General features: G+C 45.7%; 1 protein-coding gene across 1 annotated transcript in view; it reads left to right on the plus strand.

The window, feature by feature from the left end:
• Positions 1–224: 224 nt before the first annotated feature.
• Positions 225–19,493, plus strand: part of LOC134965408 (F-box only protein 2-like) — a 42,908-nt gene continuing 23,639 nt past the window's right edge. The window contains exons 1-2 of the mRNA XM_063941867.1: positions 225–261; positions 13,376–13,493. Of these exons, the coding sequence (XP_063797937.1) occupies positions 225–261; positions 13,376–13,493 (155 nt within the window). The remainder of the gene's footprint in view (positions 262–13,375; positions 13,494–19,493) is intronic.

Genomic DNA, 19,493 nt, shown 5'->3' on the forward strand with positions numbered 1-19,493 from the left:
TATGTCTCTGTGTGACTGTAACCTATAGGCAGCGTTACATCTATATACTGCGCTATTACGGGAGTGGCAGGCAGACAGGACGTTACTGTGTAATTAGGGGTATTTCTTATTATACTTATGTTGGTGAATGGTCAGATCATGGGATAATCAGGGTTTTTTTCTGGAACAGAGAGCAGAGCGGAACCAGACATCTAGAGTCCCAGCTACAGAACATCTAGAACACGATGGCGAGAAATCTCATCAAGAACCCCTGCGGGGAAGGTAATACAGATCTTTTCTATTACGTGACGTCTCATTGTTATTGGCACTTTGATGTTTTTTTTATTTATTGTTGTTATTAATAATAATAATAATTTTATTTCTAGCATTTACAAGTGATCATATATATATATATATATATATATATATATATATATACATATACATATACAGCTTTCAGCCAAAGTCTGTTTTTTTTTTGTGTATTCAAAGTTCTCCAGTACCAAAAATTTGGGGTGTGGTATGCAAGGGCGACCACTATTGGTTAACAGTAAGTACAGTAGATCGACATGAGTTTATCACTTTTTTTAAAAAACGTTTTCATACTTTACGATCCACGTGGACTACAATTGGGAACGATAACATGCGCCAGGGAGGTATGTGCATATGTGTGTTGTGTATGTGCATGCGTGTATTGTGCATGTGTGTTGTGTATGTGCATGTGTGTGTTATGTATGTGCATGCGTGTGTTGTGTATGTGCATGCGTGTATTGTGTGTGTTATGTATGTGCATGCGTGTATTGTGTATGTGCATGCATGTATTGTGCATGTGTGTGTTATGTATGTGCATGTGTGTTATGTATGTGCATGCGTGTATTGTGTATGTGCATGCGTGTATTGTGTATGTGCATGCGTGTATTGTGTATGTGCATGCGTGTATTGTGTATGTGCATGCATGTATTGTGCATGTGTGTGTTATGTATGTGCATGTGTGTTATGTATGTGCATGCGTGTATTGTGTATGTGCATGTGTGTATTGTGTATGTGCATGCGTGTATTGTGTATGTGCATGCGTGTATTGTGTATGTGCATGTGTGTATTGTGTATGTGCATGTGTGTATTGTGTATGTGCATGTGTGTATTGTGTATGTGCATGTGTGTATTGTGTATGTGTATGCGTGAGTTGTGTATGTGCATGCATGTGTTGTGTATGTGCATGTGTGTTGTGAATGTGCTGTATATGTGCATGTGTGTTGTGTATGTGCATGCATGTGTTGTGTATGTGCATGTGTGTGTTGTGCATGTGTGTATTGTATTTGTGCATGTGTATGTTGTGTATGTGCATGTGTGTATTGTGTATGTGCATGTTGTGTATGTGCAGTTGTGTATTGTGTGTGTGCATGTGTGTGTTGTGTATGTGCATGTGTGTGTTGTGGATGTACATGTGTGTTGTATATGTGCATGTGTGTATTGTGCATGTCGGTGTTGTGTATGTGCATGTTTGTGTTGTGTATGTGCAAGTGTATATTGTGCATGTGTGTTGTGTATGTAGATGTGTGTGTTGTGTATGTGCATGTGTGTATTGTGTATGTGAATGCGTGAATTGTGTATGTGCATGCATGTATTGTGTTTGTGCATGTGTGCATTGTGTATGTTCATTCAAGTATTGTTTCTGTGCACAAGCGTTTTGTGTAAGTGCATGTGTGTATGTTTATGTGCATGTGTGTATTGTGTATGTGTTATTGTATCTGTGCATGAGCGTACTGTGTATGTGCATGTGTGTATGTTTATGTGCATGTGTGTATTGTGTATGTGTTATGTATCTGTGCATGAGCGTACTGTGTATGTGCATGTGTGTATGTTTATGTGCATGTGTGTATGTGTTATTGTATCTGTGCATGAGCGTACTGTGTATGTGCATGTGTGTATGTTTATGTGCATGTGTGTATTGTGTATGTGTTATTGTATCTGTGCAGGAGCGTACTGTGTATGTGCATGTGTGTATGTTTATGTGCATGTGTGTATTGTGTATGTGTTATTGTATCTGTGCATGAGCGTACTGTGTATGTGCATGTGTGTATGTTTATGTGCATGTGTGTATGTGTATGTGTTATTGTATCTGTGCATGAGCGTATTGTGTATGTGCATGTGTGTATTGTGTATGTGTTATTGTATCTGTGCATGAGCGTACTGTGTATGTGCATGTGTGTATGTTTGTTTATGTGCATGTGTGTATTGTGTATGTGTTATTGTATCTGTGCATGAGCGTACTGTGTATGTGCATGTGTGTATGTTTATGTGCATGTGTGTATTGTGTATGTGTTATTGTATCTGTGCATGTTTATGTGCATGTGTGTATTGTGTATGTGTTATTGTATCTGTGCATGTTTATGTGCATGTTTATGTGCATGTGTGTATTGTGTATGTGTTATTGTATCTGTGCATGAGCGTATTGTGTATGTGCATGTGTGTATGTTTATGTGCATGTGTGTATTGTGTATGTGTTATTGTATCTGTGCAGGAGCGTACTGTGCATGTGTGTATGTTTATGTGCATGTGTGTATTGTGTATGTGTTATTGTATCTGTGCATGAGCGTACTGTGTATGTGCATGTGTGTATGTTTATGTGCATGTGTGTATGTGTATGTGTTATTGTATCTGTGCATGAGCGTATTGTGTATGTGCATGTGTGTATTGTGTATGTGTTATTGTATCTGTGCATGAGCGTACTGTGTATGTGCATGTGTGTATGTTTGTTTATGTGCATGTGTGTATTGTGTATGTGTTATTGTATCTGTGCATGAGCGTACTGTGTATGTGCATGTGTGTATGTTTATGTGCATGTGTGTATTGTGTATGTGTTATTGTATCTGTGCATGAGCATACTGTGTATGTGCATGTGTGTATGTTTATGTGCATGTGTGTATGTGTATGTGTTATTGTATCTGTGCATGAGCGTATTGTGTATGTGCATGTGTGTATGTTTATGTGCATGTGTGTATTGTGTATGTGTTATTGTATCTGTGCATGAGCGTACTGTGTATGTGCATGTGTGTATGTTTATGTGCATGTGTGTATTGTGTATGTGTTATTGTATCTGTGCATGTTTATGTGCATGTGTGTATTGTGTATGTGTTATTGTATCTGTGCATGTTTATGTGCATGTGTGTATTGTGTATGTGTTATTGTATCTGTGCATGAGCGTATTGTGTATGTGCATGTGTGTATCAGGGACGTGCGGTGAGCTAAATGGCTCAGGAGGCACAGGCTAGCACCAGAGCCAGATTTACACGAAATACAGTATATGAGCCAAAGGGTACATCTGGGCATTATACACAGGTGCAGCAGTATATAGGTATATACATGTGGGCATTATACACAGGTGCAGCGGTATATACATGGCATTATACACAGGTGCAGCAGTATATACATGTGGGCATTGGGATCCGGATTGAAAGTCGACAGTAACTAGGTCGACAATGTCTAGGTCGACCACTATTGGTCGACAGGGTCAAAAGGTCGACATGTTCTAGGTCGACAGGTCAAAAGGTCGACATGAGTTTTTCACAATTTTTTTCTTTTTTTGAACCTTTTCATACTTAACGATCCACTTGGACTACGATTGGAACGGTAATCTGTGCCGAGCGAAGCGGTAGCGGAGCGAAGGCACCATGCCCAAAGCATGGCGAGCGGGCGCGGTGCACTAATTGGGGTTCCCGGTCACTCTACGAAGAAAACGACACCAAAATAACATTAAAAACTCATCTCGACCTTTTGACCTGTCGACCTAGAACATGTCGACCTTTTGACCCTGTCGACCTAGTTACTGTCGACCAATAGTGGTCGACCTAGACATTGTCGACCTAGTTACTGTCGACTTTCAATACCACACCCGTGGGCATTATACACAGGTGCAGCGGTATATACAATGCATTATACACAGGTGCAGCGGTATATACAATGCATTATACACAGGTGCAGCAGTATATACATCTGGACATTATACACAAGTGAAGCGGTATATACATGTGGGCATTATACACAGGTGCAGCGGTATATACATGTGGGCATTATACACAGGTGCAGCAGTATATACATGTGGGCATTATACACAGGTGCAGCAGTATATACATGTGGGCATTATACACAGGTGCAGCAGTATATCATACTTGCCTACCTGCCCCTCTCCATGAGGGAGAAAATGCTCTGTTCCTGGACTTTCCTGGTAATGTATGATTGCCATCACCTGTGGTGAGCTAGTTAATTGATAAGAAAGGTGTTTCACCACAGGTGATGGCAATCATACATTACCAGGAAAGTCCAGGAACAGAGCATTTTCTCCCTCATGGAGAGGGTCAGGTAGGCAAGTATGCAGTATATACATGTGGGCATTATACACAGGTGCAGCGGTATATACATGTGAGCACTATACACAGGTGCAGCGGTATATACATGTGGGCATTATGCACAGGTGCAGCAGTATATACATGTGGGCATTCTACACAGATGCACAGTGTATAGCTCCTAGGCCCTGGTTCTTCTTAAAAGCCTGCAGTGTTTCCCCTGGGAGCCTCCCAGTGGAGGATGGATCCTCCTGGGGAGGAGGATGATGGAGAGTCCCAGGCTGCAAGGCCTGAGGGAGGCCCTGGGAATTCTGACATACCTATTGCAGTGGAAGCCTCAGTGCTGGAGGATTTGGACAGTACAGCGTTTCCAGTGATTGTGGGTCCGGTAATGAAACAGGATCCCCAACTGGAGACCCCCAAACCACAGGATGCTGGCTCTCTGGGTGAGGTAACCCAGGGAGGTGATAAGGTGAATGAACTTGCCTGTGGTGGGGCGGGGGTTAGTGCTGCAGGTGGAGATGCTGAGGTTTCTGATTGCAGCCTGGAGGATTCATCATCCTCTAGTGAGAAATACATGAATATGAGTCTAGAGGAATTAAGAATGGAGCAGAACCGTATATACTCCCGCATTACTTATAAAAAAAGAAGGCGTAACTGTAGCAGCAGATGGGAGAGAGTTGCCCTGAAAGATGAACTTTGGGATCTGAATGACAGTTTGGCTGCAGTTAAAAAGAGGATTAAAATGTTGCAGGATCAGGCTCTATTGCAAAAGGAAAAAGCACTGCTAGAGTCCATACCAGGACAAGATGGCGGATGTGATGGCGGCCCGGTCCCGGTGGGTTCTGTGGCGGCATCTGGGCTCATAGTTCCAGTGGAAGACATGGAGGTGGGCAGCCAGACTGCGGAAGAAGTGATGGATATCGTGGGCCATGATGGAGGTGAAACCTCTGGGATTGCGTCTGGTGCCGTGGATACCGAGGGGAACCCTGCGATGATGTCATCCTGTGCTTTCCATGAGGGGGAGGCGTCTCTCCCAGAGAGAGTGCTGGGTGGTGGCAGTGCAGGGGGCATGGTGGCTGCCGGGGTGACGGCGGGTGCTGGAGCTCTGGTGGCTGCTACTGCTTCCTGTGGACTTGCTCCCGATGCACTTGTCTCTGAAGCTGCGGATAAGGGGACGGCGCGGGCCGTGGTAGATGCTGAGGCTGGCTCTCCCTGTAAGCCAGCAGCGACTGGCTCTGGCTTAGTTGCTGTGGTGGCTGAAGGGGGCGGGGCCAAAGACGCATCATGTGTGACATCACAAGTGACATCATTAACTGCATCAATGGGAATTCCGAAGTATGAAGCCATATTAAAAACTGGGCAAAGATTGGCCCAAGGACTGCCGGCAGTTGATAAAAGCAGCTTAACCCCTGAGGAGACTACACTAGTAGAAACAGTTTACGGAGATATGGATATGCCTGTGAGGGCTTTAGCGGCCGTAAGCTTGATCCAGGCAAACCAAACTAGGATGGCTGGTGGGGCTGGTAGTGCGGGTATAGAGGTCAGTAAGAAGGTAAATGTTCAGGCACCCAAGGGTCTCCCTGTAATCTCTCCTGTGGTTAGACCAGGATCTGGTTCATATGCCAAAACTTTGGAGGGTTCTGGTTGGGCTAGTACTGGTCCTCAGCTTGGGGTAAGTGGGGGTCAGCCTATAAAAAAAGGCGTAATGTGGTTCAGTTTAGATGGGTAGGGAAGGGGAGGCTCCTTCAAAGTCGGAGTTCTTGGATATAGTATTCTCGCTGGGTTTTAGGGCCGCAGACCTTTTTGCGTGCATCCATCCAGTGAGAACTCCCGACTTTGATCTGAGCTTCCTCTCCCTGAATGGCTTGCAAGCTTTTGGCTCCCAATGGGAGAAGAACAAGACCAAGGAGCCGTACTGCCATTTTAAAACCAACACCATCACCAGGCAGGATAGGGTAAAGATTACTGTTCTGGTGCGCAATGAGTCACTACCGTCTGCGGATATCGTATATTGGTTGTCCAGGTCCTGCACAGTGTTGTCCCCACTTGAGAAATTTGATTACACTAAGGGGGTCTGGGGTGGTGCCTATTCGACCTTTGTGAGGTTGCACCAGGTAGGGGCTGAGACTAAGCACATACCATCTGCTGCTTATATTGGCCGTGACCGGCTTTAGTGCTTCTATCCTGGGCAGCCCAGAACTTGTCACAAGTGTGGTGACTTTCGCCACCTTAGTAATGATTGTACGGTTGTTAAATGTGCTTTGTGTGGCCAGATGGGGCACGGGTCCCGTGAGTGTAATAAGGTGAGGTGCAATCTCTGCGGAGCGGATGGCCATCCCTATAGTCGGTGCCCTAAAGCATTGCATAATCATGATGCAGGGATGGTTGAGGAGGCACTAGAAATCAGGCACAGACATGAGGATAGCATGGTGGTTGCTTTACAGCATCAGGATATGTTGAGGAAACTAGAAGCTGGTGGGGTAGGGAAAGTCCAGGTCGAAAGGGGGAAGCATCTTTTCAGGCAGTGAGTAAAGGCAGGAGGAAGAAGCTGAAAAAGAGGGGGCTGGACGTTGTATGCTCTTATAGGTTTGACGTTTTGTCCTCCGTTGATGATGAGGATGAGGGGAAGGTAGTCATGGTTGGGGGAAAAGAGCTAGTGTTTGTTCCAAATACTTCTAAAAGTAAAAAGCCAAAACAGGCCTCTAATCTGTCTGTTGATGGGGTGGCAGTTACGGTCAAAGCTAAACAGGAAAAGGGGGGATGTGGTAAAGTTCAGAGCAAAACCAAGCACTTAGATAGTTCTCAGGGGGATCTAGAGTGGGATCCTACAGGGACAGAGTTAAGCCAGGCCTTGGTACCGTTATTAAATAAGGTTGAGGTAGTGCAGAGTTCAGAGGGGAAGACCCCTCAATCTCCGGGAGAGGTGATGGTGGTGGAGGAGACTCCTAGCCTTGAGGCGGGGAGCCTTACCTATTCTCCTTTGGCGTCCTCTGGTGGGGATGATCCTGGGGGCGGTTCTTGTATTATTGCCCCAAAAGTCCCTGATCCGGATCCTCCCCCAGACAGGGTTGCAAATGGGGAGGGGTGTGATATTAGGGAGGGTGTTGTTGTTGTACAGGGATCTAAGGGTCTGTTCTGTGAGACTGTGGTCTCAGTTGTTGGTGGGGTGGAGGAGGGGGAGGTGGAAGAAATCTCTTTGTCTGATGAGGATGTTCTTCCCTTCGGGGTAACGTGTAAAAGAGTAGGATCCTAGGATTAGGATTCTAAAAGACAAGCAAAGAAAAAGTGAATGGGGTCCTACCTCTATAATCCAAGAAACATGGATCCCCAACCTATACGATGTGCCACCATTAATGTGGCTTCCGTGTTTTCTGAACGTGCTCGTTTCTTGGCCTTCGATTTTTTCAACACGGTTGATGTTGACTTTTTATTTTTGCAGGAGACCAGGGTAGGTGACTTGGCCACACTCCATCGGGCCAAGTGTCAGTGGAAGCGGGGGCCTTCCTTCTGGTCTCTTGCGGCCGAGGCGTCCAGTGGGTTGGCAGTGCTTTTTACTGATATGGTAAACGTGCACAGGATTATAGATTTACAGGTAGGTAGGTGCATGATTTTAGATGTCAACCTGAGAGGACATGACCTGAGGCTAATAAACATCTATGGGCCCCATTCAAAGTGGGACAGGAAATGTCTTTTCAGGGAGATAAAACCGTTTCTTTTTACGGCCCGGCAGATTGTCTTTGGAGGTGATTTTACTACCGTCATTAGGCCAAAAGACAGAGGGGACACAAAGGCGACCCTGGGCTATGATTCCAATTTTCTAGTTAGCATGGTTAGAGAGGCTGGTCTAGTGGATGTGCACGTTCGCCATTTCCCAGACCTCACAGGTTTCACCTATCATTGTGGTAGTCGTAGGTCTAGGATAGATAGTTTTTTTGATAAGGAGTCCTCGAAAACTTTGCCTCCTGAGACAAAGCCAGTAGAGTTCTCCGATCACGTTTTTCTGTGTGTTGCTTTGAACGTCTCAGAAACCCCTCAGAAAGGGCGGGGCCTTTGGCGTTTGAATTCTGAGCTCCTAAAGGAGGAAGGAGTTAGACAGTCCTTTCGAGACTTTCTTCAACTACAGGAAACACTTCTGGAGGCTGGTTGGAGTAGGTCTGAGTGGTGGGAGGAGTGTAAAAAGAGGACTCGAAGGCTTTTTCAAAGGCTGGTAGCCAGGAAAAACTTGACAAAAAGATGTATCTATCAGAGCCTGAGAAAGAAACTGGATTTCTTGATCTCTGAGCGTGGAGATAGTGGGGAAATCTCCCGGGTGAAGGCTCAGATGAAGGAATATCAGTACGATCGCCTGGCTTCTTTGATTCTGGAGAGGGATTATGGAAAATACCACTCGCCTGATCCCTACCAGAGTTGCAGAAAATCAGTTGATTTGAGGGAGGTCAGGGGCCTGTTTGATGACCAGGGTACTCTTCATGAAGCGGGCGCACCTCCAAGCTGGACATTGAACTAAAGATTTACTTATATAATTGTCCAACTTTGGTTTCTTTTGATTAAATATATACAGACCGGTGCCGGGTCGCTCCTCTCTTTGCTCTACTCTTCATGAAGACAGGGAGGGTATTTTGGGAGTCATCAGGTCCTATTACTCCAGCCTTTTGTCTGAGCAGCCACTCATCAGAGAGAGGATGGATCAGTTTCTGAGGGAGACACCTGGACTTGAGCAACTTGATCCTTCTTTTGACTCTTTGGGCAGTGATGTGACAGTGGAGGAGGTCAAGAGAGCCATAGACGGTTTGTCTATAAAAAAATCTCCGGGCCCAGATGGGTTAACATCTGAATTTTTTAAAGCTTTTTCAGACATATTGGCTCCTCATCTCATGGAGGTATTTAATGAAAGCCTGGGTAAGGGATCACTCCCTCCCTCTATGAGATCCTCTGCTCTCATATTATTGTCTAAAGGTAGGGACCCGGTGCGTGTTGAGAACTGGCGCCCCATCGCTCTTCTCAATACAGACAGAAAGATTCTGGCAAAGGTACTTTTTAATCGGCTGATGGAAGTTTCCGGGCTGTTACTTTCTCCGTCTCAGCATTGCACTGTAAAAGGCCGAAGCACCTTTAGTGCTGTCCTTGGCATCCGGGAGGCTGTGGAGCAATGTCGTGCTGAAAAATGGGGCAAGTATTTGCTGGCATTGGATCAGTCCAAGGCTTTTGACCGAGTTAATCATCAGTACCTGTGGGCTGTGCTGGAGAGGTATGGTCTTCCAGCGAGGGTGGTAGATTGGCTACGTGTCATTTCCAATTAGGCTGAGAGCTTCCCACTTGTCAATGGCTGGGTAGGCCCTGCTTTTGCGGTCGACTCGGGTGTCCGTCAGGGGTGTCCCCTGAGCCCCCTTCTATATGTATTTGCAATTGATCCTTTTGTGCGGAAGATTGAGAGCGGTGCTGTGGCAGGGGTTCAGCTGGGCCCTGGGTTGCCGCTGAGGGTGGTGGCCTACGCAGACGATGTTACTGTGGTCCTGTCATCTGTGGCAGAGGCACGTGGCATGGAACATCTTATCTGTGAGTACTCTGAGGCTTCGTGCTCCAGAATCAATCAGGATAAGTGTGAAGCTTTCTGGATGGGGGAGGAAGGTGATGAATTTACCCTTCCGGATAGCCTCCCCCGCGCCAGTCCAGAGATAAAAATTCTAGGTATCAAATTTGGCCGTGGTGATTATGCCACTCAGAATTGGGAGAAGAGGCTGGAAGATGCTACCAGGAAGGTGCAGTCCTGGAGAAGGTGGCAACTTTCTCTCAGGGAGAGGGTTGACTTATGCAAAACCTATCTGATTCCGCTTTTTCTGTATGTCAGTTATGTGTGCTTCTTGCCACAGTCTTTGTGGACCAAGATGAATTCTTTATTCTTCCTGATGTTATGGGGGAATAGAATGAATCTGGTCAAGAGAGGGATCACCTACAGATCGAGGGAACAGGGGGGGCTGAGTATGGTCAACCCTGTGGTGTTTTTTGCTACAACGTTTTTAAAACTGAATCTAGGGAGTTTGTTTCTAGGAACTCCCCCTCGATGGGTAGAGAGTTTTAGGGCCTGGGTGTTTCCCTTCCTCAGGTTATGGATGGATGGTGGCCAAGTAAAAACCTTTCGAGTCCGGCATGGCTACCTCCCGATCTACGTTATACTGTGCTTGAAGATGACGAGGCTTTGGGGGCTGGAGGTGGGTGAAGTCAAAAACTTCTCTAGAAGGGAGTTGGAGAGAAGTATTTTGCAGACTCACTTTTATGCTCCGCTGTCGTTAAGGGACTGCCCAGACAGTGTCTGCTCAGATGGGTTGTCTTTGATTAATTCTCAAAGAATCCCACTGAAGTTCAGAGATATTGCCTGGCTTTCTTTCCAAGGGAGGCTTTATGTGCGGGGTAACCTCAAGTGTCGAAGTGCCAATGATCGTGGCTGCCCACGTGAGGAATGTCTAGGGGAGGTGGAGACAATGGACAATTTCCTCCTTGAGTGTCCCTTCAATATAAAGGTTTACAGAGCGGTATCAAGGGCCTTACGCATCCCGTGCCTTTCGGGGCTTAGTTACCCTGAGTGGGTTTATGGGGCGTTCAAAGGGTATAGAAGGTTTGATTTAACCACAATTTTTATAGTTAGTTTAGCAGTTAGGTTTCACACATGGGGTGCACGGTGTCAGGTTTCCCTCAGAGCAAAGGTCCTCCCCTGTGAGGAGGTGGTGGGAAATATTCTGCACGAGGTTAAGAGGATGATGGATATGGATAGGAAGAGGTTGGATGCTGTCGGGTGGTCCAGGCTCTGGCGCCACCTGAAACCCCCTTGAGTGGGTAGCAGAAGTCCTTTTCTTGTTCATCTTATGGCTTCCTATCCTTCACCTTCCCGTAGATTTTCTTTTTTCTGTTTATTTAATTAAAGCGGTTTGCATGTGACTAAAAGACTTCATTCATCTTTTCATTGCTTATGGTTATAATATGTGTTGTTTGTTTATAGTAGGTTGTTTTTTGCTTAGATGTTAAGCAATATTGACATTGCGTATAGTTATACAAGTTTTGTTGCTTTTTGGTTTGGATTATTGGGCAACAATTCAATGTATATTGTATGTCCTATTTTTAGGAGTTTTACCATATTTATGTAATGTATGTTGCAATTTTTCTTAATAAAAGATAGCAGTATATACATGTGGGAATTATACACAGGTGCAGCAGTATATACATGTGGGCATTATACACAGGTGCAGCAGTATATACATGTGGGCATTATACACAGGTGCAGCGGTATATACATGTGAGAATTATACACAGGTGCAGTGGTATATACATGTGGGCATTATACACAGGCGCAGCAGTATATACATGTGGGCATTATACACAGGCGCAGCAGTATATACATGTGGGCATTATACACAGGTGCAGCAGTATATACATGTGGGCATTATACACAGGCGCAGCAGTATATACATGTGGGCATTATACACAGATGCAGCAGTACTATATACATGTGGGCATTATACATAAATGCAGCAGTATATACATGTGAGAATTATACACAGGTGCAGTGGTATATACATGTGGGCATTATACACAGGCGCAGCAGTATATACATGTGGGCATTATACACAGGTGCAGCAGTATATACATGTGGGCATTATACACAGGCGCAGCAGTATATACATGTGGGCATTATACACAGATGCAGCAGTATAAACTCCTTGAAATCTGGTGAGTTTTGATCAGAAATGTGCGGATAAGATACACAGGAGAGGAGGGGGGGGGGGGGGGGGGGGGGCACTGCCTCACCTGCCATAGACTTTTTACTCCACAGTTTTGGATATAAAAATGGTAAGAGTAATGCAAAGAAGATATTTCAAACATATTCTTTGTATATTTCATATATTTTATACAGTCAAACCTCTGGCACAAACGTTAGTATGACAGGAAAGGCTCTGCCTCACCTACCTCACCCAACCGCACGTCACTGGCGTGTATTGTGTATCTGCATGCATGTATTGTGTATGTGCATGCGTGTATTGTTCTAGTGCATACATGTATTGTGCATGTGTGTATGTGCATGTGTGTAAGTGCATGCGTGTATCTGCATGCATGTATTGTGTATCTGAATGCATGTACTCTGTATGTGCATGCGTGTATGTGCATGCGTGTATTGTGTATGTGCATGTGTGAAGAGTTTTGCATATCCCTGACTTGCACCGCCTTACACCAGAGACACAGGACAAGTCAGGGAAGGGTGAGCAGGGGTAAGGGAAGTGTCACAGAGGTGCATCTGTTGTAGGTGCTGGACATGTTAGGGAAGGGTGAGCAGGGGTAAGGGAAGTGTCACAGAGGTGCATCTGTTGTAGGTGCAGGACATGTTAGGGAAGGGTGAGCATGGGCAAGGGAAGTGTCACAGAGGTGCATCTGTTGTAGGTGCAGGACATGTTAGGGAAGGGTGAGCAGGGGTAAGGGAAGTGTCACAGAGGTGCATCTGTTGTAGGTGCAGGACATGTTAGGGAAGGGTGAGCAGGGGTAAGGGAAGTGTCACAGAGGTGCATCTGTTGTAGGTGCAGGACATGTTAGGGAAGGGTGAGCAGGGGTAAGGGAAGTGTCACAGAGGTGCATCTGTTGTAGGTGCAGGACATGTTAGGGAAGGGTGAGCAGGGGTAAGGGAAGTGTCACAGAGGTGCATCTGTTGTAGGTGCAGGACATGTTAGGGAAGGGTGAGCAGGGGTAAGGGAAGTGTCACAGAGGTGCATCTGTTGTAGGTGCAGGACATGTTAGGGAAGGGTGAGCAGGGGTAAGGGAAGTGTCACAGAGGTGCATCTGTTGTAGGTGCAGGACATGTTAGGGAAGGGTGAGCAGGGGTAAGGGAAGTGTCACAGAGGTGCATCTGTTGTAGGTGCTGGACAATGAGGACTGTCCGCACCTTTGTTGTGATATTTAGGTAATGAGGGGGCGTAGCAATGAATGGGCGCAATTACGCCGCACTGACAGGGTAACGCCAGATGCCTCTACAGGATATCATCTGACAAACGCTCTGCCCTGTGTTACAGAGGGGCTGAAGTACTGGGAGGACATTGAGGCTGGGGGCGATGGATGGAAAGTCGTGGATCTTCCAGGAGCAATTTTTCCTTTACATTTGGTGAAGAAATACTTTGCGTCATCCTACGGGTAAGTACATAACGCACAAAGTGACAACAGCAGCCATTCATACATCAACTGTTCTATCACCAATCATATGTTGCAGCGCTCTACTATAATGTCAGAGAACTTTAAATGCATCAGTGACTGCACCAGGAGAGCTTGCAATCTAATTTCACTATTGTATCGACTGAACATCAGGTTATTTATTTATTAATTATTTATATAGCGCACTCATATTTCGCAGTGCTTTACAGAGAGAATATTTTGGCCATTCACATCAGTTCCTGCCCCAAAGGAGCTTACAATCTAAGGGCCTTATGCAGACCCAGACGCAACCGTGCGTTTATACGCAGCAGCCGCATCCAGAGGGTCTGCGCACACACACCGGCTGCCCATATGTATATACTGCTGCACCTGTGTATAATATCCACATGTATATACCGCTGCACCTGTGTAAAATGCCCACATGTATATACTGCTGCACCTGTGTATAATGTCGACATGTATATACAGCTACACCTGTGTATATTGTGAACATGTATATACCGCTGCACCTGTGTATAATGTCCACATGTATATACCACTGCACCTGTGTATAATGTCCACATGTATATACTGCTGCACCTGTGTATAATGTCGACATCAATATACTGCTGCACCTGTGTATAATGCCCACATGTATATACCACTGCACCTGTGTATAATGTCCACATGTATATACCGCTGCACCTGTGTATATACTGCTGCACCTGTGTATAATGTCGACATCAATATACTGCTGCACCTGTGTATAATGCCCACATTTATATACCGCTGCACCTATGTATAATGCCCACATGTATATACCGCTGCACCTGTGTATAATGCCCACATTTATATACCGCTGCACCTGTGTATAATGCCCACATGTATATACTGCTGACCCTGTGTATAATGCCATGTATATAATGCTGCACCTGTTTATAATGCCCACATTTATATACTGCTGCACCCGTGTATAATACCCAAACTTATATACAGCTGCACCTGTGTATAATGCCCACTTGTATATACTGCTATCTTTTATTAAGAAAAATTGCAACATACATTACATAAATATGGTAAAACTCATAAAAATAGGACATACAATTTACTTTGAATTGTTGCCCAATAATCCAAACCAAAAAGCAACAAAGCTTGTATAACTACAGGTTGAGTATCCCTTATCCAAAATGCTTGGGACCAGAGGTATTTTGGATATGGGATTTTTCCGTATTTTGGAATAATTGCATACCATAGTGAGATATCATGGTGATGGGACCTAAATCTAAGCACAAAATGCATTTATGTTACATATACACCTTATAGACACTGCCAGAAGGTAATTTTAGCCAATATTTTTTGTAACTTTATGCACTGAACAAAGTGTGTGTACATTCACACAATTCATTTATGTTTCATATACACCTTATACACACAGCCTGAAGGTCATTTAATACAATATTTTTAATAACTTTGTGTATTAAACAAAGTTTGTGTACATTGAGCCATCAAAAAACAAAGGTTTCACTATCTCACTCTCAAGCAAAAAAGTCCGTATTTCGGAATATTCCGTATTTCGGAATATTTGGATATGGGATACTCAACCTGTATATGCAATGTCAATATTGCTTAGCATCTAAGCAAAAAACAACCTACTGTATTCCAACAACACATCTCATAACCATAAGCAATGAAAAGATGAATTAAGTCTTTTAGTCACATGCAAACCGCTTTAATGAAAAAAACAGAAAAAAGAAAATCTACGGGAAGGTGAAGGATAGAAAGCCATAAGATGAACAAGAGAAGGACTTCTGCTGCCCACTCAAGGGGGTTTCAGGTGGCGCCAGAGCCTGGACCACCCGACAGCATCCAACCTCTTCCTATCCATACCCATCATCCTCTTAACCTCGTGCAGAATATTTCCCACCACCTCCTCACAGGGGAGGACCTTTGCTCTGAGGGAAACCTGACACCATGCACCCCATGTGTGAAACCTAACTGCTAAACTAACTATAAAAATTGTGGCTAAATCAAACCTTCTATACCCTTTGAACGCCCCATAAACACACTCAGGGTAACTAAGCCCCGAAAGGCATGGGATGCATAAGGCCCTTGATACCGCTCTGTAAACCTTTATATTGAAGGGACACTGGTCCATTGTCTCCACCTCCCCCTAGACATTCCTCACGTGGGCAGCCACGATCATTGGCACTTCGACACTTGAGGTTACCCCGCACATAAAGCCTCCCTTGGAAAGAAAGCCAGGCAATATCTCTGAACTTCAGTGGGATTCTTTGAGAATTAATCAAAGACAACCCATCTGAGCAGACACTACCTGGGCAGTCCCTTAATGACAGCGGAGTCTGCAAAATTCTTCTCTCCAACTCCCTTCTAGAGAAGTTTTTGACTTCACCCACCTCCAGCCCCCAAAGCCTCGTCATCTTCAAGCACAGTATAACGTAGATCGGGAGGTAGCCATGCCGGACTCGAAAGGTTTTTACTTGGCCACCATCCATCCATAACCTGAGGAAGGGAAACACCCAGGCCCTAAAACTCTCTACCCATTGAGGGGGAGTTCCTAGAAACAAACTCCCTAGATTCAGTTTTAAAAACGTTGTAGCAAAAAACACCACAGGGTTGACCATACTCAGCCCCCACTGTTCCCTCGATCTGTAGGTGATCCCTCTCTTGACCAGATTCATTCTATTCCCCCATAACATCAGGAAGAATAAAGAATTCATCTTGGTCCACAAAGACTGTGGCAAGAAGCACACATAACTGACATACAGAAAAAGCGGAATCAGATAGGTTTTGCATAAGTCAACCCTCTCCCTGAGAGAAAGTTGCCACCTTCTCCAGGACTGCACCTTCCTGGTAGCATCTTCCAGCCTCTTCTCCCAATTCTGAGTGGCATAATCACCACGGCCAAATTTGATACTTAGAATTTTTATCTCTGGACTGGCGCGGGGGAGGCTATCCGGAAGGGTAAATTCATCACCTTCCTCCCCCATCCAGAAAGCTTCACACTTATCCTGATTGATTCTGGAGCACGAAGCCTCAGAGTACTCACAGATAATATGTTCCATGCCACGTGCCTCTGCCACAGATGACAGGACCACAGTAACATCGTCTGCGTAGGCCACCACCCTCAGCGGCAAGCCAGGGCCCAGCTGAACCCCTGCCACAGCACCGCTCTCAATACTCCGCACAAAAGGATCAATTGCAAATACATATAGAAGGGGGCTCAGGGGACACCCCTGACGGACACCCGAGTCGACCGCAAAAGCAGGGCCTACCCAGCCATTGACAAGTGGGAAGCTCTCAGCCTGATTGGAAATGACACGTAGCCAATCTACCACCCTCGCTGGAAGACCATACCTCTCCAGCACAGCCCACAGGTACTGATGATCAACTCGGTCAAAAGCCTTGGACTGATCCAATGCCAGTAAATACTTACCCCATTTTGCAGCACGACATTGCTCCACAGCCTCCCGGATGCCAAGGACAGCACTAAAGGTGCTTCGGCCTTTTACAGTGCAATGCTGAGACGGAGAAAGTAACAGCCCGGAAACTTCCATCAGCCGATTAAAAAGTACCTTTGCCAGAATCTTTCTGTCCGTATTGAGAAGAGCGATGGGGCGCCAGTTCTCAACACGCACCGGGTCCCTACCTTTAGACAATAATATGAGAGCAGAGGATCTCATAGAGGGAGGGAGTGATCCCTTACCCAGGCTTTCATTAAATACCTCCATGAGATGAGGAGCCAAGATGTCTGAAAAAGCTTTAAAAAAACTCAGATGTTAACCCATCTGGGCCTGGAGATTTTTTTTATAGACAAACCGTCTATGGCTTTCTTGACCTCCTCCACTGTCACATCACTCCCCAAAGAGTCAAAAGAAGGATCAAGTTGCTCAAGTCCAGGTGTCTCCCTCAGAAACTGATCCATCCTCTCTCTGATGAGTGGCTGCTCAGACAAAAGGCTGGAGTAAGAGGACCTGATGACTCCCAAAATACCCTCCCTGTCTTCATGAAGAGTACCCTGGTCATCAAACAGGCCCCGGACCTCCCTCAAATCAACTGATTTTCTGCAACTCCGGTAGGGATCAGGCGAGTGGTACTTTCCATAATCCCTCTCCAGAATCAAAGAAGCCAGGTGACCGTACTGATATTCCTTCATCTGAGCCTTCACCCAGGAGATTTCCCCACTATCTCCATGCTCAGAGATCAAGAAATCCAGTTACTTTCTCAAGCTCTGGTAGATACATCTTTTTGTCAAGTTTTTCCTGGCTACCAGCCTTTGAAAAAGCCTTCGAGTCCTCTTTTTACACTCCTCCCACCACTCAGACCTACTCCAACCAGCCTCCAGAAGTGTTTCCTGTAGTTGAAGAAAGTCTCGAAAGGACTGTCTAACTCCTTCCTCCTTCAGCAGCTCGGAATTCAAACGCCAAAGGCCCCGCCCTTTCTGAGGGGTTTCTGAGACGTTCAAAGCAACACACAGAAAAACGTGATCGGAGAACTCTACGGGCTTTGTCTCAGGAGGCAAAGTTTTCGAGGACTCCTTAACAAAAAACCTATCTATCCTAGACCTACGACTACCACGATGATAGGTGAAACCTGTGAGGTCTGGGAAATGGCGAACGTGCACATCCACTAGACCAGCCTCTCTAACCATGCTAACTAGAAAATTGGAATCATAGCCCAGGGTCGCCTTTGTGTCCCCTCTGACTTTCGGCCTAATGTTCGGTGTTAAAATCGCCTCCAAAGACAATCTGCCGGGCCGTAAAAAGAAACGGTTTTATCTCCCTGAAAAGACATTTCCTGTCCCACTTTGAATGGGGCCCATAGATGTTTATTAGCCTCAGGTCATGTCCTCTCAGGTTGACATCTAAAATCATGCACCTACCTACCTGTAAATCTATAATCCTGTGCACGTTTACCATATCCGTAAAAAGCACTGCCAACCCACTGGACGCCTCGGCCGCAAGAGACCAGAAGGAAGGCCCCCGCTTCCACTGACACTTGGCCCGATGGAGTGTGGCCAAGTCACCTACCCTGGTCTCCTGCAAAAATAAAAAGTCAACATCAACGGTGTTGAAAAAATCAAAGGCCAAGAAACGAGCACGTTCAGAAAACACGGAAGCCACATTAATGGTGGCACATCGTATAGGTTGGGGATCCATGTTTCTTGGATTATAGAGATAGGACCCCATTCACTTTTTCTTTGCTTGTCTTTTAGAATCCTCGTCCGAGGACCCTACTCTTTTACACGTAACCCCGAAGGGAAGAACATCCTCATCGGACAAAGAGATTTCTTCCACCTCCCCCTCCTCCACCCCACCAACAACTGAGACCGCAGTCTCACAGAACAGACCCTTAGATCCCTCTACAACAACACCCTCCCTAATATCACATCCCTCCCCATTTGCAACCCTGTCTGGGGGAGGATTCGGATCAGGGGCTTTTGGGGCAATGATACAAGAACCGCTCCCAGGATCATCCCCACCAGGGGACGCCAAAGGAGAATAGGTAAGGCTCCCCGCCTCAAGGCTAGGAGTCTCCTCCACCACCATCACCTCTCCTGAAGATTGAGGGGTCTTCCCCTCTGAACTCTGCACTTCCTAAACCTTATTTAATAGCGGTTCCAAGGCCTGGCTTAACTCTGTCCCTGTAGGATCCCACTCTAGATCCCCCTGAGAACTATCTAAGTGCTTGGTTTTGCTCTGAACTTTACCACATCCCCCCTTTTCCTGTTTAGCTTTGACCGTAACTGCCACCCCCGCAACAGACAGATTAGAGGCCTGTTTTGGCTTTTTACTTTTAGAAGTATTTGGAACAAACACTAGCTCTTTTCCCCCAACCATGACTATCTCCCCCTCATCCTCCTCATCAACGGAGGACAAAACGTCAAACCTATAAGAGCATACAACGTCCAGCCCCCTCTTTTTCAGCTTCTTCCTCCTGCCTTTACTCACTGCCTGAAAAGATGCTTCCCCCTTTCGACCTGGA

Source organism: Pseudophryne corroboree, chromosome 10 (genome assembly GCF_028390025.1).
Source record: "Pseudophryne corroboree isolate aPseCor3 chromosome 10, aPseCor3.hap2, whole genome shotgun sequence".
Lineage (NCBI taxonomy): Eukaryota > Metazoa > Chordata > Amphibia > Anura > Myobatrachidae > Pseudophryne > Pseudophryne corroboree.